A 25149-nucleotide genomic window follows, 5' to 3' on the forward strand; every position below is an offset into this window, starting at 1 on the left:
TCCATGTGGACCTCTTTAAGAACACTGTGTCTCCTGCTCCCCAAATCCTAACGGGTTGCTACAGCTACTCTCCTCCTTCTGTACACAGAGAAATAGAGGTTCTCGAGGTAAAGGAAGTAAGTAGCTCAATATGACCACCCAGCTAGCAAGTAGCAGAAAGTTGAACTGGAATCTGCTTCCAGCACTTTCCCTCATGCTGCAGACAGCAACGTCCTAAGTGAACTGTTTATATCACAGAGGCTGCAGAGGGGGAGTCCCCTGTTTAAATGAGGGAAGGGTGTGATGCTGGGTTGGAGGAACCCCACCCTTTTTCTCCAGCCAGGCCTGACCTGTACACCATCTGGTGATCAACCATCCTGGTTTGTCTGTGACCTTCCCAGTTTGGGCTCTGAAAGTCCTGTGTCCCAGTTTTGCCCAGGATGGTTGGTCACTGTGGCCTTGGTCACCCCCGGACCAGTTGCAGAGAAGGCCGAGTGGCCTGACGGAGCCGTGTCAGGACAGCCTGGGAGGCCTTTTCAATTACATTAGCTTCTGGCGGCGCTAGAGGGAGACGCCAGCCTCGCCTCCCCTCCCTTTCTCCCTTCCTGTGACTCCGCGGGAGATGGTGATTCAGCAGCAAGTCGGAAGCAGGCTAGACTGTGACCTACCAGGAGTGGAATTGCCAGGGGCGTGGGGGCTGTCAGCACCAGCTCTGGGCAAGGACTGAGCAAGAGGGGAGGTGGGGAGGGGGTCTCAAGTTGGTGAGAAACTGGACTCTGACGGAGGGTCTGCTGTCCTGCCCAGGCCAGGACTGATTGCAGGGCAGCAGGAGGTGGGAGATCCCTGCCTCTCCCCACCCCGCCCCATGCCCTGGTATGTGAGGGATGGGGGAGTCCCAGCCACTGGATATCTAAGCTGCTTCTCAGCACATTCAATGGCTAAAAATATGAAATGGCTTTGCTAAAAGGTGCCCAACCGGAAACCTCCAAGAGGTTTCCTATTAGGGCCGCCCCTACTCGGGCTGGAGGCCAGACCCTGTGGAAGGAGTCCTAGGCCTGCCAGTCCCACCATCCAGCCCCAGCCTGGGCCTCCCATGCCAGGGCCTCAGCCTCCACCCCATTAACCCATGTGCTTCTCAGGCCCCCAGGGCTGGCATTGCCCTCCTCCCCTGCACCCACTGGTGGCAGCATCTGGTCTTGACCCAGAGAAGGCCAGGTTCCCAGCCTCCATCCCCAGCCTCACCTACTCACTGTGTGACCTTGAACATGTTGTCCAGCTTCTCTAAGCTTTGCTGTCCTCACCTGCCCAAAAAAGGAGACCACAGGACCCAGGAGTCCTTGAAGGGAAGGGCTCATCCTCTATTTGAAGGACAGGCTGGCTGGGGTGGGTTGAGGGGAGCGGGCAGGGGCTGTCTGGAAGCTTCTTTGGCACCGCAAGCTCATTGTTCTTACTAAGCAAGATTTTCTTGGGGGTGGCTAGAGTCCCAGTGGAGGTTGTGGTACAGGGACTGGAGTGCCCCCTGGCACCACTGCTGCCTACAGGGATTTCAGTGATTGAGCGGAGCCTGTGCTGGGCCTGGGGTTCTCAACCAACACTGGGGCAGCCTTGGGGGCTCGTCCAGGATGCAGACACTAGGTTCGTCAGCTCAGGGGTGGGGGCCACGTCTGAACTTGTAACTCCGGCTCCCCAGGTGACCCTGTTGAATGCTCAGGTTGAGAATCGCTGATGGGGCCTGGCACAGAGCGGCCTCAGCAGCCATGAACTATGTCCGTCTCCCACTCCTGAGCCTCGACATGCTCCCATCACACGGTGATGACCTGCCTGTCTCCCCCTGGGGGCTGTTGACAAGCTCAGAGAGAATCATGGGCAGCGCAGCTGCACAAACAGAGTGGGGACAATGCAATGGCCATCACTGCAAGGAAGCCACGCCCCCCATCTGGTCTGCTGGCCGCCAGGGGATGGGCAGTGGGCCACTGTGGTCCCCGGGCCAGAGGCTTCTCCTGCAGGACCAGCTGGGAGGTGGTGGGGCAGGGGAGGGGAGCTGATCCTGGCCTTCCACTCTCTGCCCTTCCTCAGGCCCTACCCGGCAATAAGGCCTGAGAAACAAAGTTTCTCTTTGGGAGATGCAATTCTGCTGGGCTGGAGGTAGCCACCATATAACACTCTCCTCCTCCTCGCTGGGAATTCTCCCCATGGCAGAGCTTCAGTGGTCACAGCCAGGCACTTCTACACAGAGTCTTCCCCATCTCCATTCTGCCCCAGAGAGCTGACCCTGGCTCTGCCCTTCCTGGACTGATGGGCCGGGGACAGGGGCAAATGGGAACTCTCCCACCTGCCTTTTGAAGGCAACAGATTCAGCAGGTTCCCCGTTATCCCCCATCCGTGATGCAGTTTCATGGGGGCAGGGGAGCTCATAAACCACAGCCCTTCCCCAGCTCGGATGACCCTGGGCAGTGGCTGAACCTCATCTGTAAGGTGTGGATGATAGAACCTCCTTAGTGTAGACGTGAGGATTGAAAGAGGCTTGGGATACTGAGGAGGTTCTCAAACAAGAGGGCTGGTGGGGAGGGGGGAGGGGATGGTATCAGAAATGGAGGTTCCTGGGCCTCAGCCCCAGCATTCCTACTCACAGGCCTCTGTGGGAAACCTACGAACCTAGGAAACAGGGGCTTATCCTAGGCTGTGGAGGCAAAGCTCCTTGAAGCTTAACAAATGGCCTCAAAGCCCAGGTCACCCCCTAGACTCCCAGGATTGGAGTCTTGGGGAGTCTATGAAGGTGATTCCCTTCCCAGTGAACCTGCTGTCCTTTCTTCCAGTAGACTCCCTCTTTCCAGCCAGCAGACCTAGCTACCAGTTCGCTTCGACTGAAGCTGGGCAATTGGCATTTTCTTTGATCCCCAGGGAAACGAGCATTTCCCCTGGTCTCCACATAGATCACCATCCAGCCCTACCTGAGCATTTAATAGACCTGTCTTAGAGGCTCCCCTGAGGACCAGTGGATGCAAGGGTGCAGTTCAATTCAGTTCAGTCGCTCAGTCATGTCCGACTCTTTGCAACCCTAAGGACTGCAGCATGCCAGGCCTCCCTGTCCATCACCAACTCCCAGAGTTTACCCAATCTCATGTCCATTGAGTTGGTGATGCCATCCAACCATCTCATCCTCTGTCGTCCCCTTCTCCTCCTGCCTTCAATCTTTCCCAGCATCAGGGTCTTTTCCAATGAGTCAGTTCCTCACATCAGGTGGCCAAAGTATTGGAGTTTCAGCTTCAACATTGGTCCTTCCAGTGAACACTTAGGACTGATCTACCCTTAGGATGGACTGGTTGGATCTCCTTGCAGTCCAAGGGACTCTCAAAAGTCTTCTCCAACACCACAGTTCAAAAACATCAGTTCTTTGGCGCTCAGCTTTCTTTATAGTCCAACTCTCACATCCATACATGACTACTGGAAAAACCATAGCCTTGACTAGATGGACCTTTGTTGGCAAAGTAATATCTCTGCTTTTGAATATGCTGTCTAGGTTGGTCATAACTTTCCTTCCAAGGAGTAAGCATCTTTTAATTTCATGGCTGCAATCACCATCTGCAGTGATTTTCGAGCCCCCCCAAAATAAAATCTGCCACTGTTTCCGCTGTTTCCCCATCTATTTCCCATGAAATGATGGGACTGGATGCCATGATCTTAGTTTTCTGAATGTTGAGCTTTAAGCCAACTTTTTCACTCTCCTCTTTCACTTTCATCAAGAGGCTCTTTAGTTCTTCGCTTTCTGCCATAAGGGTGGTGTCATCTGCATATCTGAGGTTATTGATATTTCTCCTGGCAATCTTGATTCCAGCTTGTGCTTCTTCCAGCCCAGCATTTCTCATGATGTACTCTGCATATAAGTTAAATAAGCAGGGTGACAGTATACAGCCTGACATACTCCTTTTCCTATTTGAAACCAGTCTGTTGTTCCATGTCCAGTTCTAACTGTTGCTTCCTGACCTGCATACAGATTTCTCAAGAGGCAGGTCAGGTGATCTGGTATTCCCATCTCTTCAAGAATTTTCCACAGTTTGTTGTGATCCACACAGTCAAAGGCTTTGGCATAGTCAATACAGCAGAAATAGATGTATTTCTGGAACTCTCTTGCTTTTTTGATGATCCAGTGGATGTTGGCAATTTGATCTCTGATTCCTCTGCCTTTTCTAAAACCAGCTTGAACATCTGGAAGTTCACGGTTCACGTATTGCTGAAGCCTGGCTTGGAGAATTTTGAGCATTACTTTACTAGCGTGTGAGATAAGTGCAGTTGTGCGGTAGTTTGAGCATTTTTTGGTATTGCCTTTCTTTGGGATTGGAATGAAAACTGACCTTTTCCAGTCCTGTGGCCACTGCTGAGTTTTCCAAATTTGCTGGCATATTGAGTGCAGCACTTTCACAGCATCATCTTTCAGGATTTGAAATAGCTCAACTGGAATTCCATCACTTCCACTAGCTTTGTTTGTGGTGATGATTCCTAAGGCCCACTTGACTTCGAATTCCAGTATGTCTGGCTCTAGGTGAGTGATCGCACCATCATGATCATCTGGGTTGTGAAGATCTTTTGTGTACAGTTCTTCTGTGTATTCTTGCCACCTCTTCTTAATATCTTCTGCTTCTGTTAGGTCCATACCATTTCTGTCCTTTATTGTGCCCATCTTTGCAAGAAAAGTTCCCTTGGTATTTCTAATTTTCTTGAAGAGATCTCTAGTCTTTCCCATTCTATTGTTTTCCTCTATTTCTTTGCACTGAACACTGAGGAAGGCTTTCTTATCTCTCCTTGCTATTCTTTGGAACTCTGCATTCAAATGAGTATATCTTTCCTTTTCTCCTTTGTTTTTCTCTTCTTTTCACAGCAATTTGTAAGGCCTCCTCAGAGAGCCATTTTACTTTTTTGCAAGGGTGTAGGGAGGGGCCAAAGGCAGGAGCAGGGGCAGGAAGGCAGTGGGGGCAGGACTGGGAGGGAGCCTGTGGCTGAGTCTGGGTTAACTCCTTGCTCACGGGCAGAGCAGGCTCCAGGCTGGAGCAGACCAGGGCAGGTAAAGCTGTTAACAGACTTCCCAGGTGACACATGGTAAGAATCTGCCTGCCTATGCAGGAGACTCAGGTTCGATCCCTGGGTCAGGAAGATCAGCTGGAGTAGGAAATGGCAACCTGCTCCAGTATTCTTGCCTGGTAAATCCCATGAACAGAGGAGCCTGGCAGGTTACAATCTGTTACATACTTCTGGTCCTCCAGCAGTTATTTCTAGCAACAGGATTTGAACCCAGTGCTCACTGGAAGTTTAGCCACCATACCTGGCAGTATGCTCTGCTGCTGCTGCTGCTGCTAGGTCACTTCAGTCGTGTCCGACTCTGTGCGTCCGACACCAGGCTCCCCCGTCCCTGGGATTCTCCAGGCAAGAACACTGGAGTGGGTTGCCATTTCCTTCTCCAATGCATGAAAGTGAAAAGTGAAAGTGAAGTCACTCAGTCATGTCCGACCCTCAGCGACCCCATGGACCGCAGCCTTCCAGGCTCCTCCATCCATGGGATTTTCCAGACAGGAGTACTGGAGTGAGTGCCATTGCCTTCTCCTGCAGTATGCTCTGCCTACCCCCTATTGAATCCTCCGGTTCCCAGCCTGAGCCTTTCTGAAGGTCAGCATTAAGCCTACAGTCCCTATTCGTCCATCACCACTGCCTGGCCAAGGGGTGCAGTTGGAGGGAACAAGGCACATTGTGACCTCAGGGACCCATGGGTGGGGGCGGACTTCCTTCAAAGGCTCACACAAATCTATAATTACTGCAGGGCCTGCAAGGGGAGGATGTCAGGCAAGACAGGTGAAGGAGGTAACATTTCGATCGTGACTTTAAAGGCTGAGTGGTCAAAGCACTGGGAGGGAAAGTTTGGCAGGAATGGGGAGCAGGCTCCCGGTGCGCTGCAGGGCCTGGGCTCTAGCGACCACTCCCTGGGGCCTCAGTTTCCCTGTTAATGAAGTGCTTGGAAACCTGCCTCGTCCTCCCCAATCCGAGCTTGGGGGAAGGTGCCTGGGAAAGGGCGCGAGTGGCCCACCGAGCCGCGGCGGGGCGGGGCGGGGTGCGGACGGCCCGGCGGGGCGGGGCGGGCCGATCGAGGCCGGAGGGGAGGCAGAGCAGGCGGGGGCCCCGCGGGCTGGCGCGGCGCGCAGTGCGTGCGGCTGCGGAGCGCGCGGCTCGCCGGCAGCGGGAATCACATGAGCAGCGGCCCGCGAGTGCCCTGCAGCCGCAGCGCAGCAGCCTCGCGCCCCCGCACGACCCTAACCATGTCTGTGTGTTGTTGCTTCTTTTTCAGAGACTACGGCAGTTCCAAGAGGAAATCAGGTAAGGGAGCCTCCGGTCGTTCTTCCCTCCAACCTTCCCTCCCGCTTCGTGCACGCGCCGCTCTGACCCTGCGGGGGACTTTCTGGGGGCTTGTCCTCGCCTGCCTGCCCCGTGGTCCTGCTCCCTTTCTGTTGCCCCCATCCCCAGCTCCTGCCCCCTAAGACCTCTGGTACTCGCACCCCCTCCTCCTTCCGCGTCCCTCGGGTTCTCCCCGGTGCTGATGGGAGTGGGTGCATGGAGAGTGGGGGGCCTAAGCCCCCTAGATCCGCGCTACGTGTGCAGCCGGATCCTCCTCCTGGGGCTGCGCGGCCGACTGCTGGGCACTGCTGGGATTTCTCCCTGGGTCCTTACCGCGGTGCGGCAGCCACGGAAGGGTTAATAGAGATGCTGCGTTTCCCCCGTGAGAAGGTGAGATCCAGGAGCAGGGCGTTGCGGGGTGGGGGGGCGGGGATCGTGCCCGAGTGACTGTGAGTTTCTAACGCCTGAGGAGCAGCCTTGCCCCTCCTCCCCGGACTGTGAGCGCCTGGTCCACGCTGCGGGGGTGGGGGCTCTGCACGGTGGCCCTCGGAGACCAGGTGGTAGGACACTGACCCGCCCCGGCATTGGCCCGGCAGGTGCCAGGGCTCACCCCGAGTTTGCGAAGTGGGTGGAGACAGGGAGTGGCAGAGCAAGTCCTTGGACTCTGTGTGCTGGGCGCTGCCCTCTGGGGTCAGGATTCTCGCGGGGGGAGGGGGGGTCGGGGGAGGAACTGGGCAAGTACCTGCACGTGGGCGGTGCAGTTAATTGGGGGAGGGTGGTCCCTTGTATTTAGGGATGAGTGTGTACTGGGAGTTGCCGGGTAGGGAAGGGATTGGAACGATCTGCGTTATTCCTACTTATGGGGGTGGTGAGTTGTGGGGGTGGACAGCCGAGGGGGGCGGTTCTGGCCCTTGGGGTGTGGGAAGTGTGGAAGAATCCATGGCTCACATTAGCGGCTCACCTTGTGGGCAGGTACTTGTGTCTAGGTGCTTTGACCCCTGGATCAGTAGAGGAACATGCCTGTGTGTGAAAGATGGGCTGTGAATCGGGGTAGCTGTGATTGCATGGTGTGTTTCTGAGTGTGGTTTGTGTGTATCCGTGTTTGCTTATATGTTAATTGGGATGAGGAAAGATGTGTCCTGTATAGGGGGCATGTGTTGGGGGGAGTCGTGTGTGTTCACGTGGGGTTTCATAGTTGTGTGCTCTTGAGGATGTTTACTTGTTCAGGTGTGTGTGCCAGTGTGTTGGCATGTATCCATTTGTGGGTTGGCATGTGTGCTTGTGTCCAGCTGTGGGATGAGACACATGCGCACACATGCCTGTCACCTGGGCAGGGGTGTTTCAGGTGTGCACACCGCTGTACGGCAGGGCATTTCCTCCGTGAACAGGAGGCTGAGGCTGCCTCATGAACTGCAGCGTCTTCTTACCGGTCCCTTGTAGCCAGAGCCCCAGGTTGGGGAACTGGGAAGGAGGGGCAAGCCTGGGAGTAGTGCTAGGGGTGAAGAACCCGCCTCCCAATGCAGGAGACTTAAGAGACGCTGGTTCGATCCCTAAGTTAGGAAGATCCTCTGGAGGAGGGCATGGCAACCCATTCCAGTATTCATGCCTGGAGAATCCCATGGACAGAGAAGGCTGGAGGGCTAATGGTCCATAGGGTCTCAAAGAGTTGGACATGACCAAAGTGACTTAGCACACAGGTACATCCCCTCCTCCCCAAGAAACCGGCCCCGAACCTCAGAGATGCAGTGATTGGTTGAGCCTGGGCTGAGATTCTGGCACCAGTTTCATGACTTCTCTGCCTCAGTTTCCTCGTTCCTTAAAAAAACAGGGATAATGATGCTCTCTGTCTCACATGTAGAAGATTCAAGAAGTTAATGCAGAAAAGTCCCTAGGAGACAGTAACTGCTGGAGAAGCATGATTTATTGTTGTCATCATCACTTTCTGAAGCCCTGGGACCCCCTGGTGAGTCCCTTCTCTACTCTCAGCCTCAGTTTCCTCCTCCGTAGAGTTGTGGACTGGCCCAGATAACCTACCAGCCCTCAATCTCTGAGCCTCAGAGTCTGTGCTGCTTCCTAAGCAAGGCAGGGCCCCACCCAGGGAAAGCTTCCCCGGTTTCTCTGCCTTCCACTCTCAGGCCAGGAAAAGGATGGATGGAGAAATTTAATTTATGCTGCTGTGCTTATAATAATGGCCACTTACTGTCATGGTTAAAAGAGTCAGCTCTGGAGCCAGACGGCAGGAGTTTAGAGTCTGGCTCTTCAGACCTTGGGCGTTCCTCCTACCCTCTGTGCCTGCCTTACCTTCTGTAAACTAGGGGATACTATTCTTACCACCTTGTAGAGTTAATTTTCTGTGTCAACCTGACTAGGCTGCGGTGCCCAGATATTTTCTCAAGCATTATTCTGGATGTTTCTGTGAAGATGTTTTTTAAATTAGATTAACTTTTAAATCAGTGGACCTTGAGTAAAGCAGATTACCCTCCCTAATGTGGGTTGGTCTCATCCGATCAGTTGAAGGCCTTAAGGGAAAGACCTCCCCCAAGCAAGAAGGAATTCTGCCAGCACCTTTGGACTTGAACTGCAGCTCTTCCTTGAGTCTCCAGCCTATATGTATACCCCCAGCAGATTGTGGGCTCATCAAGGCCCCACAGTCACAAGAGCCAATTCCTCCCTCTCTTCTTTCTCTCTCTGTCAATATTCTATTTTATTTATCTGGAGAATCCTGACTAATACACAGCTCATGGTTATAATGAAAATTACATAAACTTCTATATATATATATATAAGTCTTCCTGGAACACTGCCTGCACCCTGGACAGTTCTCCTGAAGTGCTAGCTACTATTATAATTTAGTGAGCATCTAGTGTGTAGTGGAGGACTTCCCTGGTGGCTCAGACGGTAAAGCGTCTGCTTACAATGCGGGAGACCCAGGTTCGATCCCTGGGTCAGGAAGATCCTCTGGCGAAGGAAATGGCACCCTGCTCCAGTACTCTTGCCTGGAAAATCCCATGGACGGAGAAGTGTGGTAGGCTATAGTCCATGGGGTTGCAAAGAGTCAGACACGACTGAGCAATTTCACTTTCACTTTCACTATGTACTGGCTACTTTATATATCTATTTCTTCGTTTCCTACTCAGAGCCACGTTGCATGGTGGCTCATGGGATTCCCATTTCACAAATGAGAAGCTATGTCTCCAAGGGTGGCTGCCTGGAGTCTGTGGCCAAGTTGGGGTCTGTGTTCACGTTTGGGGTTTCACTCTGTGATGAAGCTCACGAAGCTTCCCAGGGTGACTCCAGTCAGGGATGTTTGCGTAAAGAACACAAATGCTTGTTTCCTGGCCACCTCTCATCACACTGTAGTCCCCAAAGCCCCGGCTCACCCTTGGAGGATCTCCTGGAGGGATCTTCTGTGGAGCACAGAGCCAGGACTACCAGGCAGACCTGGGGAGGGTGGAGTGAACAGGAAGAAAGTGCTCAGACAGAGGGCAGCCTCACAGAGGAGGCAGGACTGGAGACTTTGATACCCAGAAGACAGTGTAGCCTCAAATTTATCTCTGCTCCTTCCCTCCATGGAACCTGCTCCTTCTCGCATCTTCCTCCTCCCACCACCCACCCTGTTGCTCAAGCCCAGCATCAAGAAGTCATCCCTGACTCCTCCCTTCCTCTCACCTGCCCTCCACACCCATTCCCTTCTCCCACCTCCACCATCACATCTGTTAGAAGCCCCCTTCATCCCTCAGAGGACCTCAGCTTCCTCCTCAGCCTGTCTGCTCCCACTGTTGCCCCTCCACGCTTTTCTCCACGCCACAGAGTGAACTCCTCCAAATATGGGACATACAATGTGCCTTTCTTGGCAAAACTCTATTAGCTTTTGCCCTGCTTCATTCCGTATTCCAAGGCCAAATTTGCCTGTTACCCCAGGTGTGTCTTGACTTCCTACTTTTGCATTCCAGTCCCCTGTAATGAAAAGGACATCTTTTTTGGGTGTTAGTTCTAAAAGGTCTTGTAGGTCTTCATAGAACCGTTCAACTTCAGCTTCTTCAGCATTATTGGTTGGGGCATAGATTTGGATTACTGTGATATTGAATGGTTTGCCTTGGAAATGAACAGAGATCATTCTGTCGTTTTTGAGAATGCATCCAAGTACTGCATTTTGGACTCTTGTTGACCATGATGGCTACTCCATTTCTTCTTAAGGATTCCTGCCCGCACTAGTAGATATAATGGTCATCTGAGTTAAATTCACCCATTCCAGTCCATTTTAGTGTGGCTCAGATCATGCATTCCTTATTGCCAAATTCAGACTTAAATTCAAGAAAGTAGGGAAAACCACTAGACCATTCAGGTATGACCTAAATCAAATCCCTTATGATTATACAGTGGAAGTGAGAAAGAGATTTAAGGCACTAGATCTGATAGATAGAGTGCCTGATGAACTATCGACGGAGGTTCGAGGTTCGTGACATTGTACAGGAGACAGGGATCAAGACCATCCCCGTGGAAAAGAAATGCAAAAAAGCAAAATGGCTGTCTGGGGAGGCCTTGCAAATAGCTGTGAAAAGAAGAGAAGTGAAAAGCAAAGGAGAAAAGGAAAGATATAAGCATCTGAATGCAGAGTTCCAAAGAATAGCAAGAAGAGATAAGAAAGCCTTCCTCAGCGATCAGTGCAAAGAAATAGAGGAAAACAACAGAATGGGAAAGACTAGAGATCTCTTCAAGAAAATTGGAGATACCAAGGGAACATTTCATGCAAAGATGGGCTCGATAAAGGACAGAAATGGTATGGACCTAACAGAAGCAGAAGATATTAAGAAGAGGTGGCAAGAATACACAGAAGAACTGTACACAAAAGATCTTCACAACCAAGATAATCACGATGGTGTGATCACTCACCTAGAGCCAGACATCCTGGAATGTGAAGTCAAGTGGGCCTTAGAAAGCATCACTATGAACAAAGCCAGTGGAAGTAATGGAATTCCAGTTGAGCTATTTCAAATCCTGAAAGATGATGCTGTGAAAGTGCTGCACTCAACATGCCAGCAAATTTGGAAAACTCAGCAGTGGCCACAGGACTGGAAAAGGTCACTTTTCATTCCAATCCCAAAGAATGGCAATACCAAAAATGCTCAAACTACCACACAATTGTAGTCATCTCACACGCTAGTAAAGTAATGCTCAAAATTCTCCAAGCCAGGCTTCAGCAATACGTGAACTGTGAACTTCCAGATGTTCAAGCTGGTTTTAGAAAAGGCAGAGGAACCAGAGATCAAATTGCCAACATCCACTGGATCATCAAAAAAGCAAGAGAGTTCCAGAAAAACATCTATTTCTGCTTCATTGACTATGCCAAAACCTTTGACTGTGTGGATCACAACAAACTGTGGAAAATTCTTGAAGAGACGGGAATACCAGACCACCTGATCTGTCTCTTGAGAAACCTATATGCAGGTCAGGAAGCAACACTTAGAACTGGCCATGGAACAACAGACTGGTTCCAAATAGGAAAAGGAGTCCTTCAAGGCTGTATATTGTCACCCTGCTTATTTAATTTCTATGACAGTACATCATGAGAAACGCTGGGCTGGAAGAAGCACAAGCTGGAACCAAGATTGCTGGGAGAAATATCAATAACCTCAGATATGCAGATGACACCACCCTTATGGCAGAAAGTGAAGAGGAACTAAAAAGCCTCTTGATGAAAGTGAAAGAGGAGAGTGAAAAAGTTGACTTAAAACTCAACATTCAGAAAACTAAGATCATGGCATCCAGTCCCATCACTTCATGGGAAATAGATGGGGAAACAGTGGAAACAGTGTCAGACTTTTATTTTTGGGGGCTCCAAAATCACTGCAGATGGTAATTGCAGCCATGAAATTAAAAGATGCTTACTCCTTGGAAGGAAAGTTATGACCAACCTAGATAGCATATTCAAAAGCAGAGACATTACTTTGCCAACAAAGGTCCATCTAGTCAAGGTTATGGTTTTTCCAGTAGTCATGTATGGATGTGAGAGTTGGACTGTGAAGAAAGCTGAGCGTTGAAGAATTGATGCTTTTGAACTGTGGAGTTGGAGAAGACTTTTGAGAGTCCCTTAGACTGCAAGGAGATCCAACCAGTCCATTCTAAAAGAGATCAGTCCTGGGTGTTCTTTGGAAGGAATGATGCTAAAGCTGAAACTCCAGTACTTTGGCCATCTCATGCGAACAGTTGACTCATTGGAAAAGACTCTGATGCTGGGAGGGATTGGGGGCAGGAGGAGAAGGGGACGACAGAGGATGAGATGGCTGGATGGCATCACTGACTCGATGGACATGAGTTTGAGTAAACTCTGGGAGTTGGTGATGGATAGGGAGGCCTGGCGTGCTGCAATTCATGGGGTTGCAAAGAGTCGGGCACGACCAAGCAACTAAACTGAACTGAATGTGCCTTTCTGCTTAAATTCCAAGGATTTTCTACCCACCCAGAAAAACCCCTGATCCCAGAGAGCTATGTGTGCTATGGCCCCTGCCTACCATCCCACCCTGGGCTCTACCCTCACCCCTGCCCCCTCTTTGCCACCCCAGCACTGTCATGCCCGTCACCTTCCATTCATGAAACACAGCAGGCTCATTCTCTTCACATGGTAATTGCATTTGCTGTTCCCCCTGGCCTTAATGCTGTTCCCTGTTCTTCTACGTGGCTGGCCCCTTAAGATTTCTGCTCAGTCAAGCTGCCCCATCATCCACTATCTAGCTGCCCCCCTCAGGTCACCCTGCTTCTTCCCTGCATGTCACTGACCACACTCTCATTACCTTGTGGGTTTTCTTGTGTTATCTGTGTCCCACCACCTTGAAAGCAGAGACCTAGCTGCAGGGCCCGCACAGGTAGCAGGAACCTCTGGTGCTGGTTGAATGGCAGCACCATTCAAGAAGAAGGCCTGGGCGCGTAACTGACCCTGCAGGTCAGGAAGGAGAGTTGCTGTGGCCTCAAGTCAGGGATGTTGTCTGGAAAGAGGAGGAGTTTTGGTGATTAGGGGCAGAGAGCTGGGGCTTTGCCAAGTCAAGACATAGCACTTGCACACAGGTTGGGGAGCAGGACCCAGCACAGCTTGTTTGGAGACCAGCTATTGCAATTGCTCTTATTGAGCACCAGCTGTATGCCAGTAAAGTGTTGAGGTGACTGGAATGTGCCTTTCTGCCCTTGAGGGGTTTGCAGTCCACTCTAGTGATGAACTGTGCAGACAACAATATACTGTTGGACAGGGAAGCAAGGAAGTGGCATGGTTACCCAAGGAAGAGCCATCCAGGCCAAGGGCACAACCAGTGCAAAGGCCCTGAGTAGGAGCATGCTGGTCTGCCTGCTCAAGGCATGGCCAGGAGGCCTGTGACTGGGGGGGAGTGGAGGGGAGGTCAAGGTGTTGGGGGGAGAGCAGAGATGTGGGAGTGGGGCAGCAGCTCAGACAGCGTCAGACCTTCTAAGGGTTTCGGCCTTCACGGTGAGAGAGATGAAGAGCCACTGAGGCGTTCTGAGGAGAGGGGACATGATCTGCCTTAGCTCTCAGAACGGTTTTTTGTGACCAGTGAGTAGAGATGGTCAAGGAGGGGAGACCGGCAACGAGGGGGCAAGGACAGCAGCAGAGGACGGCATGGGCCATGGGGGGTAGCTTATGCCAGATTGTCTGGGTCCCGTTCGCAGCCCCGTGACCTTGGGCAGATCTCCACCAGAGCTCCATGCCCTCACCTCTTCTGTTGTATTGGCCGGATTCAACTGGAGAAGCCAGACCCATAGGAGCCACTGTATATTACATTTCACGCAAAGAACTGGCTTACGCAATTGTGGGCCAGTCAGGCAAGTCCGAAACCCAAGAGCAGGCTGGGGTTGCAGTCCACAGGTGAAATTTCTTCTGCAGTAACACCTCAGCTCTGCCCATTAAAGCATTTCAGCTGAGGGACCCAGGGCCCCTCAGAGTATCAAGTGTAACATCCGTGAAAGCCAGCTAATGTTGAACCTGATCACCCCTGCATAATACCTCCTGAGCCATTCCTGCATGAGTGTGTGGTTGGATAACTGGGGATCGTAGCCTAGTCCGAGTGATGGGCACGCCCTTGAAAATGGAGTAGCGGCCACCTGCAGGAACGTGCAGAAGGTTCGAGGGCGTGATGCAGTTAGAGGGCTTTGTGCCGTGCCCAGCAGTAGGCTGGGCCAGTCGGTGATTGGCCTCCCCCAGGTGAGCACTGCTGCAGGAGACCCCCATCCCCCAATCCCCCCACCCACCCACCTAGAGCAGGGCGTTCTCTTCAGACCTGAAAAGATGGGCTGGGGCCCCCACCCTTCTAGTAGGTTGCCTGGCTCCAGTTCCGGTGGCTAGGAAGTTCCACCAGGGGGCGCAGGCGTCCATGGATCCTCTGGGATCATCCTGGCCCTGGGATTGTGTCTGAGGCGGCATCCCACCCAGGAGTCCTGTGATGAGCTGCTGCTCATCTGAATGCAAATGAGGTTGCTCAAGTGTGTTGCAAGTTTGTTCTTTTAGGTCAGTGTTGATGCTCCTCGTGAAATCCTGTTTACTTTATGCTTTTCCTTGGAACCTTGGCAAGCTCACCCAGCTTCCATTTTAGTACCACACAGGTTGCATCACTGGATGGAGTTCACGAGATCAATATTACTGTAGTCTGACGACAGAGAAGCGTGTCACCTGGACTTCAGAATTTCTGTTTTGGTGTCGGTCGGGGTCTGAGCTCCTGTCCTGCCACGTGTTGGCTCTGTGACTGGCAATCTGCTTGACCTCTGACCTCATGCCTCCATATGGAAAATGGGGGTAAAAATAGTGCCTGCCTCTATGAATGGTAAGGATTGAACTAGCAGGGGGTGGCGCATAGCATGCTCCCAATGATAGCAGCCGCCATTGTTGTTCTTTTAATTATCGATAGGTTCAGAAAGCAAGGGGATTTCAGAGTTAAAAAGGACTGGCTTGAAGCATAATTTTCATCCTGTGAGCCAAGGGCCTGGCCTCATAGGAGACAGAATCTAGTCTCAGAATATTCTGTAGAGTTAAGACAGGCTCTGGAGCTGGAACACCTAGTTTTGTGTCCCAGCTCTGCCAGCCACGTGGTCTTGGGCAAGTCCTAACTTCCCTGTGCCTCAGTTTGCTCATCTATGAAATGAGTATAATGATAGCACTTCAACAGGTCGTCTGAGGCTTGGATAGGAGTTAATACATGGGAAGTGTCAGGTGCAAGAGACACCAAGGGTTAAGCCATTTCTGAGTAGGAGCAGCTCTTAAACAGGAGGGACTACTGACTTTGGCATTTACCTCCTGCAGGAGACTCCTTTCAGAGTGGGAAGGCTGTGTGTGCACCATCTCGTGGCTGCCAGCCAGCCTCCTGATAGCCTGGGCAGGTGGTCTTATCCCCCTTTTATAGACCAGGGGAGGTAGGTCCAGGTCACCAAGGTCACCTAGCCGAGTGGACAGGATTCAAATCTGGTTCTTCTGATTCAAACCTCTTTCCACTGAAGTCAGTTCCTTCTTGAGACCCGAGGAATCCAGAGAGAGCAGGACTGGGCTCTGGAGACCTCTGGCAGGAGTTCCACAGACTAGGAGAGGGCCTGCCCCAAGAGAGCCCCCAACCCCACTGTGGTATCTATAGAGGGAACCCATTGGGCACAAGAGATTCTTCTTGAGGTAAAGGGTCCCTTTGCAGGCTGTGACTAGTATCCCTTCATTTCTCTTTGTATGAATTTGGTGTTTAATAAGGAGAAGGAAATGGCACCCCACTCCAGTACTCTTGCCTGAAAAATCCCATGGAGGAGCCTGGTAGGCTACAGTCCATGGGGTCGCAAAGAGTCGGACACGACTGAGCGACTTCACTTTCACGGTGTATTTGGCTTAAAGCAAAACCTGCCTGTAGGTTCTGACTACTATAAAAAGGTAGTCTGCCCTCCTTTGACAGAGGAAGTGACTAAGAGAGAGGCTGCTGCCTTCCCAAGGGGAGGGGCAGGCAGAACCTGGGTTCCTGCTCATGGCACTCCCACCAAATCCTGGAATGAGGCAGGGGTGTGAGGAGGGCCAGGGTGAAGCAGAGAAAGCAGGTCTATAAAAGCCTCTGGTGCTTCGTCTTCCCCTGGGATGAATGCACCCCCAGCCCACCCCAGGACGCAGAGTAGGGCCAGCCTCTCTCAGACCCCAGCTGGCCCTGCTTACCAGCCACAGAGGGAGGGGGCAGAGACAAAGCAGATGACTGCAGCTTTCAGTCCTCCCCTGGAGGCTTTCATTTCTTTTAAGTGATTACTGGTTCCTGGCCTCATGGAGGTCACAGCTCAACTGAGAAAGCAGGATGTGCCGGGGATTCATTGATGAATGAGGGCCAGGATGTGTTGTGATGCATGGGAGTCAAACAGAAGGGGCTGAGGCGGGGGCGGGGGGCGGGGGGGCGGGCAGCAGCCAAGAGGGGAGGGGCTGGAGATGCTTGCTGGAGGATGGAAGGGGTGGGTATGAGCAGAGAGGGGGCCAGACACTCCTGGTAGAAGAGCTCAGTCTGAGCAAGGACTCTGGGTCTGGGATGTGTTTGAAAGTTTGAGGGAAGAAGAGGTTGTCTAGCCTGACAAACATGAAGAGCTAGGAAGAGCGAGAGGGCAGGAGATGTGTCTGGAAAGGAAACCTGGGAGAGTGTATCAGCAAGCCTTTTCCAAAGCTTTCTTTTCTGCCCAAGCCATCCATCCTCAGGGAGAAAGGCCCAGGCTGCTTGGAGAACACGGCCAAGACATTCCTGGCACCCTCCGACGGCCTGTTCCAAGAGTGAACGTGTCTCGTGAAGGCATTGCCTTCTGGCGCATTTCACCCAGGCTGGTGTTTTTAAATAATTTTTATTTGTGTGGCTCTGGGTCCCCAGCCTGATGTCACCCCTGGAGTTCAAAGCCAACTAATTGAGAATGAAGGAGGCCGATTGGTTTGGCAGTTCCACCGCCAGCCTATGTGGCAGTGATGTGATGGAGAAAGTGTGTGTCTGGCCACAGGCAGTGTGGTCCCACTGCCCTACTGGCCTGGACACACGGAGCAGGGGTGGGGGAGGGGAGGGCTCCCCGAATCCTGGGAGTACGTATCTCACACTTGGGAAGTGAGGCAACTAGCGGGTGGGTAGCCTTGATCCCCTCCATCCTGCTTGCTTGGCTTCTTTCTGCCCCTCAGGCCTGTCAGCTGACCTCTCCTGCTGGGGTGATGGGAAGATGGTCTGGAAGGGGACAGCATGTGCTAAGGCCCAGGGGTGCGCTGAGAGTCCTGAGCCTGCTTGTTGAAGCACAGATTCTCAGACCCAGATCTACCCAGAAACACCAGCCAGCTTTGATGGGCTCCCCAGGTATACCCCGAGATCCAGGCTGGGTTCAATTTGGGATGGGTCATCCATATGGGTTGATGGCCATATTCAGGGTAGGCAGAGAGTGAGGGGGCAGAAGGCTTGGACCCCCAGGGTGGACTGTGACTCAATGGGGCTGCTCCTGGAGGGTGCATTTGGCCATGTCCCTGGGGTGAGGGGTGGGGGCAGTTAAGAGGACAGCTTTGTTTCCACAAGGTCTTCTTCTTCAGGAGAAGAGATGCCTACATTGTGGTCCAGCCAATCCCCGCTTGGGCTTTTTGGTTTATAAACATGTGACAAAAGAGGCAACATTTCCAGTAACGACAAAGCCAGTGGAAAAACAAAGATTCGGGGGAAATGTGCATTACTTATTGTGTTAGCACCTTTTTCTGATCTGAACTTTACTTTGTTTAGAAACAGAAATGTGGCGTGTGTAACTCAGTTGGCTCGTGACATTTTTATAATTGGTCAGTCCTGAAATGTGGCGGCAAAGAAAAGTTTTCCAGCGTTTCAGCGAAACTTAGACTTTTGCGAGGAAAAAAAGTGTTTTTCCCCAACTCTTTCTGCTTTGCCCCCTGGATCTTGTCATCGACACATGTGACCCAAGCAGCTGGTAAGAAGATGGATTTTGTTAACATTAGAACTGGATTCTTGTACCAGGAAAACCGAGCCATGTCAAAAATTCCCTTCACTTCCCCGTGCTCATCCTCTTCAAGATGCTTCCTCCTGATGTTGCATTTGGCTAGTGGATACAGTGGTGTAGGAAAAGCCCCCCACAGGTGTCTGCCTTTCCTGTTATCCAGGGTCTACCCCTTGGCCCTGGGCCACCTTAGGCTCCCTGAGTGTTGGATCAGTGTGTCAGGGTTGGGTACATAACTGTTCCAGGCAGCAGGGTGAAGTCCTTGCAAAGCTGTGATGACAGCTAGTGACAAGAAGCCAAATTAAGACTGTCTCTGTTGGCATCAGCTCCCCTGGGGAGACCTCGCAAACAGGGCAGATTTTAACATCCTTTGTCCCGGATCTGTCCGGGTCAGGCAATTTCTCCTTGCCTGCCTCCTGGTCCGCATGGCCTGGCCACACACTATCCCTGCCTGGAGTCCAGTGGCTCTGAGAGCCCTCTGTCAGTTCCTTCCTGGCATTTGGTCACAGGGTTCTGAGTAAGAGGGCCCCTTCCTCAACTTCTTCAGTGACCTCAGTTGCCCTCTCTGCTCTAAGCCCAGGGCTCCGCCGACACTCATGGCGGCTCTCCCAGAGGTGGGGGTGGAGGAACCCTCAAGGGCTAGCTAGATTGATAAGAAGTGAGTTTCCCGATGGATGCTGGTATCAGGCTCCCTACGATTAGGTGTTCCTGCCAGACCTAGAGCTGATTCCCTGGCACTGGCTGTGGCTGTCATGTAGATTTTGTCCAGTGAACATCTCAGGATCCCCTCTGTGCCAGGCCCTGTGGTCCAAGCCCAGGGATATTGAGGTGGGCATCCTGAGGCCTGGGTCCTGGTTGGGTCTGGGAGATGGAAAAGTAAACAGCAGTTACGGTGTGGTGTCCGAGTGCTACGATGGGAGGCGGGGTGATGGAGGGAGCCTCCCCCGGGGAGGCTTAGATCTGCTTGGGGGTGGGGTGCTGAGTGAGGCCTTCCACCCCTGGTTCCCTGAGGTTTTCAATGAGTCAGCCCGGAGGAGAGGGAGAGCAGCCTGCAGAGGCATCTGGGAAGGCTCAGCATTGGCTGTGAGAGCGTGCCACGTCCTTGCCACTGGACTGGGGTGCGTCCTCCGTGTCCCCCGATACCTTCTGGGTGGTGCTATTTCAGAGATACCACTGCAGATGGTCACTCATTCACTAAAGTTGTTGAAGCTTAAAAAGTTCTGATTTATAAAATAATACACGTGCCTAAGTTGGAGAGAACGTGCCCCAAAGACCAAAGGCCCCCTCTGACATGTTATTTATTGTTAGGAGGACTGTGGCTTCCAGTGGTCTCCTGGGGGCCATGTGCCCTGTTTCCATAAGATTCCAGGGCCACAACCCACCCAGCCAGGGGCCCAGCACTAGGAAGGGCTCATTAAATCCCTGACTGACAGACGGGTCTCTGTTGGGGAGGGAATCTTCATCTACTGGGTCTCCCTCGCAGCTGATGGTTGACCAGGATTGACAGGGGCAAAGAAAGAGCAGCCCTTCCCAGTCACAGGTGAAGACCAGGGGGACCTTGAGAAGTGGCCCCACCTTCCCACACTTGCTCAGTGAGCCACGCCAGGGCTCTCTGAGCACTGGTCTCCTCCCTGGCTTTCCCTCAGAGTCCCAGAGCTGTGGTGCCAAAGAGTTAACTTCATGCTCCCCCAGAGAGCTTGCACACTCCTGACCCTCCCAGCTGCGGCCTCCTGGGCATAGCTCAGTCACGTGAGAGCCAGATGTGGGGATTTCCCAAACTATGTGTGTGTGTGCGTGTGTGTGTGTGTGTGTGTGTGTGAGAAAGAGAAAGCATGCATGCATTCGCGTGCACACACATAGCCTTCCCTGTTTACGTGGCATCTGAAAGCTCAAGGGGTTGGTCCAGACCCACGCAGAGCAGGAGCGGGATGGGGGTGAGGAGAGGCCTAAGGCTGCAGGCACACACCCTGGGAGGCTGTGCCGAGCTCTGCTGAGCCCTGCTCCCACCAGACATCATAGATAAGCCAGTTGTTTTTGCTCAGACTCCCATTTCCTGCAACATCCATCTTGCCATAGACCATATTGCTCATGGACAATTTTTTAAAATCTCTTTGAAGGGCTTTACAGCAGATGCTGGAAGCCTGCAGCTTCCAGGGATGTTCTGCCGGGCTTGGCCTGCCCGTGAGTTACCTTGTGCGGCACCAACTAGGCTTGGGGTCTTTCCCAGCCTGAGGATGTCTGTATGTGTCTTGGGCCACCCCAGCCAAAACCTAGGCTAGAGGGAGTGCAGGGCCCTGGGGATCAAAAAGGCCCTGGAGCAGTGGGGTCAGCCAGACCTCACTTTGCCCACGAAACCTTGGGGACTGAGTACACTGAGTAGACGTCCTTCCATCAGCCACTGGGACTTTCTGTGTACCGCCTACTGTGTTCAGTGTGCCGTGAGGAGGCTGAGAGGGTTAAGACCCCGAAGGAACTTCAGATCTGGTTGGAGAGACTCGTAACAAATTTTGAAGAAGCACCTGCTCTTCGGACGCTTGATAGGACTACAGCACTATCCAGACATTCCCCTGACAGTGTCCAGCCAGATGTCACTGTGAGTCCTGCTCCAGAGGTGGGGTCCAGCAGATGCAGGGCCTCCAGGTCTCAGCCCCGCTGCATCATCCCCTCCCCCCACCCCCAAGAATCCCCTCCCGGGGCCCTGCCTGCGGTGTCTGGCTCTAGCCTGTTCAATGGTCAGGTCCGGGCAGCCTGGGACAATAATGATTCACTTGAGTGGCAGCCTCAATGGTGCCAGGCAGGTGGCTGAGGGAGCCAAACAGGCTCCCCCAAATCTCCATGACCCCTGAAGCGGTCAGGAACACCTGGAAGAGTGTATTTGATTGTAAATATCTGTGCCCCATTGCTGAGGCTGGAGAGTCAGTGTGTCGTAGCTGGGAGCCTCCAGCTGTGGCAAATGCTCATTAGATTCATTGATTCATTGATAATCTGATGGCAGAAGTCCAGTCTGGAGAAAAAAAGGCATTGCATTTTTTGTGTGGCCCTGGGATGGCGTTGTCAGTCCTGGGTCCATTGCTGTCTATGCCATCTCTCCAGGCTCTTGTGGAGATGGAGCCAGGGGAGGGGCTGGACTGCTGGGCAGGGGCTTGGAGACCCAGCAGCCGCTCACTTCATCTCTGGGCCTCTGTTTCTGCTGTTGCTACTGCCTCATTCTCACCGGCTTTGGCCGGGGGAGCCGGTGGGTGGGAGAATTGGAGAGGGGATATCCTAGTAAGTGGGGGAGGACCACCAAGGCAGGCCACCCCAGGGAGAGGGGGCGTGGCTGGGATCCGGGAACTCTGAACAGTGTTGAGTTTGTGTCTGCCATGTACGCTAGTGCCTTGGCGTGGGGAGAGGTGAGGGCCAGAAAGCTGAGGGGGAGGCCATCACCCCAAGGGGCAGCCGTGGGGTCAGGCAGCAGCTGTAGGAGACCTCCCCACACAGCACCCCTCTGTCCGCCCACAGCGCAGCTGATGACCACAACACCTGTCTTGAACCTCCGGGAAGCTGAGGGTCTTCAGAGCAGGGTGGAAGGAGGAGGCAGGGCTGCCTGGCAGCCCCCCTGGGCAGCTGCCTTGGCCTCTCTGTCCACACCCACTGGGCTGGGCTCTCTCTGCTGGCCCCAACCTTGGCATCTGTATGGGTGTCCTTGGACTTAGTCCCCAAGGGGCTCTGGAATGGCTCCAGCACTGCCCCCCCACCCCATTCCCCACCTGAGCCGGGAGACTGACCGTTCTCTGACCGCCTGGCTCGGTGGCCAGTGGTTTAGTAGTGCATTCCTGCCCCGGGCTGGGCTGCCCCCACGTGGACTCTGGATTCTGGGAAAGGCAGGTCCCAGGGAAGAAGTCAGGCCCCTTCCTACTGAGAGCAAAATGAGAGGAATATGGCTGTGTTTACCAAGGGAAGCCCAACAAAAATAAACGAGCCTCCCTTGGCCAATGGCCGCAGTGGTGGTGGTAGGGGACCCAGAGAATGAGGTCCCCCGTTTTTCTACCCCTTTGTTCCCCATTCCCACCAGCTTGCCTGGGCTCCAGTCCGACCCACGACTTGCTGTGGGGTCTTGGGGAAAACCTTAACTTTCTTGAGCCTCACTTTCCGTGTCTGTGAAGTACAGATTGTCATCGGATTAAACTAGATAGTGCCCGTCAAACGGTCTTGCGTGTTAAAGAAGTGGGAGGTAGCATGTTTGATCCAGCCTCAGCCCTGCCACTCACTTGCTGTGTGATTTTACACACTCTTCTCTCTGGTCCTGAGTGCCTACATGCTCCTTCCAGCCTTGTTTGTTTAGTTCAGAATTCTCTGGCTCAGAACCCTCAGACCTTGGGCAGGACCAGCTACAAAATTTATGGGGCTTCTTGTTCATAAATTACTAAACATCTCAAACTGAGGACAGAAGAGTGTTAAACCAAGCACGGGGCGGGTCGCACGTCACACCGCCCTGAAGCCAGCCCGGCCTCAGAGGTTGCAGGCATCAGAGGCAGCGCCAGGCGGCTGGGCTGTCACTGTGGCAGCCCTGGTCTCTTACCCCTCCAGTCCAAGGGTATGATCTTTCCATACCGTTAAGCACTGAGGACGAGCTGGAGGCTGCCGCTCACCCTGGAGCAAGCTGCAGAGAGGGACCCCCTGTGGGCAGCAGCTCACACACCTTACACAAACCGTCCCCAGCATGTACCTTTGTGACTTTGGACTGGAAGTCATGTTTGAGCTGTTACTTGTTCTCTGTCTTGGCCATCTTAATTCATGCCATGCTTTTTCCGGATGCCATTCATGCCACTTACACTGTCGTGCCTGTTTCCGCTGCTCTGAGCATGATGACCTATTTCAGGCCCCATATATCATGTAGGTCAAGCTGCTCCTTCTTTGTGAAGGCCCGTTAGCCCTGGAGGGCTCTGGTAAAGATTTGAGTTACTTCATGCCTACGACAGGACACTGCCCGCAACAGGGATATATGGTCTCCTAGTGAAAAAGTAGTTCCTTCTCCTCCTACGATTAAATTACAGGGCTAGTATGGCTCAGAGAGTAAAGAGTGTGCCTGCAGTACAGGAGATACAGGGGGCCCGGGTTCAATCCCTGGGTCAGGAAGATCCCCTGGAGGAGGAAATGGCAATCCGCTCCAGTATTCTTGCCTGGGAAATCCCATGGACAGAGGAGCCTGGTGGGCTATAGTCCTAAGGGTCACAAAGAGTCGGATGTGACTGAGCGACTAAGGACAATTAGTTGATGACCTGAAAGCAGTGGCTGAGTTCCCTGGTGGCCTAGTCAAAAAGGGAAAAGAAGCACGTGGCGTCCGTAGGAAACTTTAGAAATCTAGCCCTGTGTATAGTTCCCTCGTACAAAAGCAGAGAAAAGACTCAAATACCACAGATATTTAGAAATCCCTTCAGGGTTGCAGTGTGGTACGAACAATCAAGTTCCCGAAGAGAGAGGTCTTGAGTGTTCAAGTACGCTGAGATACTGAGGAGTGGAAAGACACAGAGAAGACAGTGGAGTGCTCACTCCTGGCAGGGCTCCAGCTCCTCCTCCCGGCCCAGGAGCCCAGGGCGGGAGCCGTGTAAGCCGATAAGGCGGGTGACCCTGCCCTGATCCCCCTGAGCCTGTGATTTGCTTTCATTCTCCAAGGAGTTTGTGCTGTTCTTCTGTCTCTCCCACCTGGGCTCACAGCCCACTCTGGATTTATTAGTTTGGATGGGTGGAACTTGCTCTACACCAGGGGAGAATTCCTGGAAGCATGGTTGGAGACTAGATTTGGTCAAACTGAACCCAAATCTCACTGCTCTGGAGTTACTCAACATTAAAAGAAACCCTATTACAAACCAATAGGAGTCCCTCTCCTAACTGAAGTCTACCCACGTGTTCATAATGTAGTCCGTGGGCGTACATGTGTTCGAGGGGAACATCCGTAAAGTCGGGGGCCCCTGTGGTATTGTTCTTTGACTTCTCATAACCACCTGGACTTGACCCGAGTCAGGTTCAGCACCTAAGTGTCAGGACTTGCTGACGCCTGGTTTCCTCTGGGCCTGGATTCTTGCTGCCAGTAAGCCAGGAGGAGTGGCTGTGGCAGGGACCCCACCTCCTGTGGGGTGACCTCAGGAGGGACCCTGACACCCACTCCCCTTCTGTATCCAAAGGCCTAATTCCTCCTGCTCTGAAACCTTTCACAGGACTAGGCCACTTTGCTCTTAAAGCAACCCTGGAAAGAAAAAGACAAAGTAGATATTTTTATCACCATTTCACAGAAGGAAAGGGGGCTTGGAGATTTGCTAAATGCCCAGAATCAGTGAACTAAAGTGGCAGAGAAAGCGCAAGAACCAAGATTTTTTTAAAATTCTTGCTGCAATTCCTCTTTGTCTTATGTGCCCCCTGAACTGTTGGCCTGCTTCATTTGAGTTTCATATATTGAGCATGTGTTCAAGTGGTTTTCCCAGGAAAAGCAGTCTGGTTCTCTGGAAAGATTTGTTTCAGCTGTGGTGCACTTGTATTACGGAGACTAGCGGGTTTCTACTGGAAGAGCTTAGAACGTGAAACCAGTGTCTTGGAGATCGGTGGGCCCCAAATGCCTAATTTTACGGATTGGCCCAGAGAAGTCAGGCCACTTGCCCAAGATCACACAGCCAGCAAAACCAGCTGTGCAGATTCCCGGTTACATGCCCCGTGCTTTCCACCAGGCCCCGTGACTCTGCTCTTAGGGCCCTTGGTTCTGTCACCAGAGATGGGGGCGTAGAGGCAGCAGGGAGGACAGGAAGCAGTTGGTTTGTGTCACTCACAGCTGCTCATTTGGCTGCGCCTGCC

General features: G+C 52.7%; 1 protein-coding gene across 5 annotated transcripts in view; it reads left to right on the forward strand.

Annotated features, from left to right (window-relative positions):
• The window catches only part of SH3PXD2A (SH3 and PX domains 2A), a 249230-nt gene that overhangs the window by 156219 nt on the left and 67862 nt on the right, over window positions 1-25149 (forward strand). For all 5 annotated transcript variants that reach the window (XM_027529520.1, XM_027529521.1, XM_027529517.1 and 2 more), the window contains exon 6: window positions 6311-6339. In XM_027529520.1, the coding sequence (XP_027385321.1) occupies window positions 6311-6339 (29 nt within the window). The remainder of the gene's footprint in view (window positions 1-6310; window positions 6340-25149) is intronic.

The sequence above is a fragment of the Bos indicus x Bos taurus genome, chromosome 26 (assembly GCF_003369695.1).
Source record: "Bos indicus x Bos taurus breed Angus x Brahman F1 hybrid chromosome 26, Bos_hybrid_MaternalHap_v2.0, whole genome shotgun sequence".
NCBI lineage: Eukaryota > Metazoa > Chordata > Mammalia > Artiodactyla > Bovidae > Bos > Bos indicus x Bos taurus.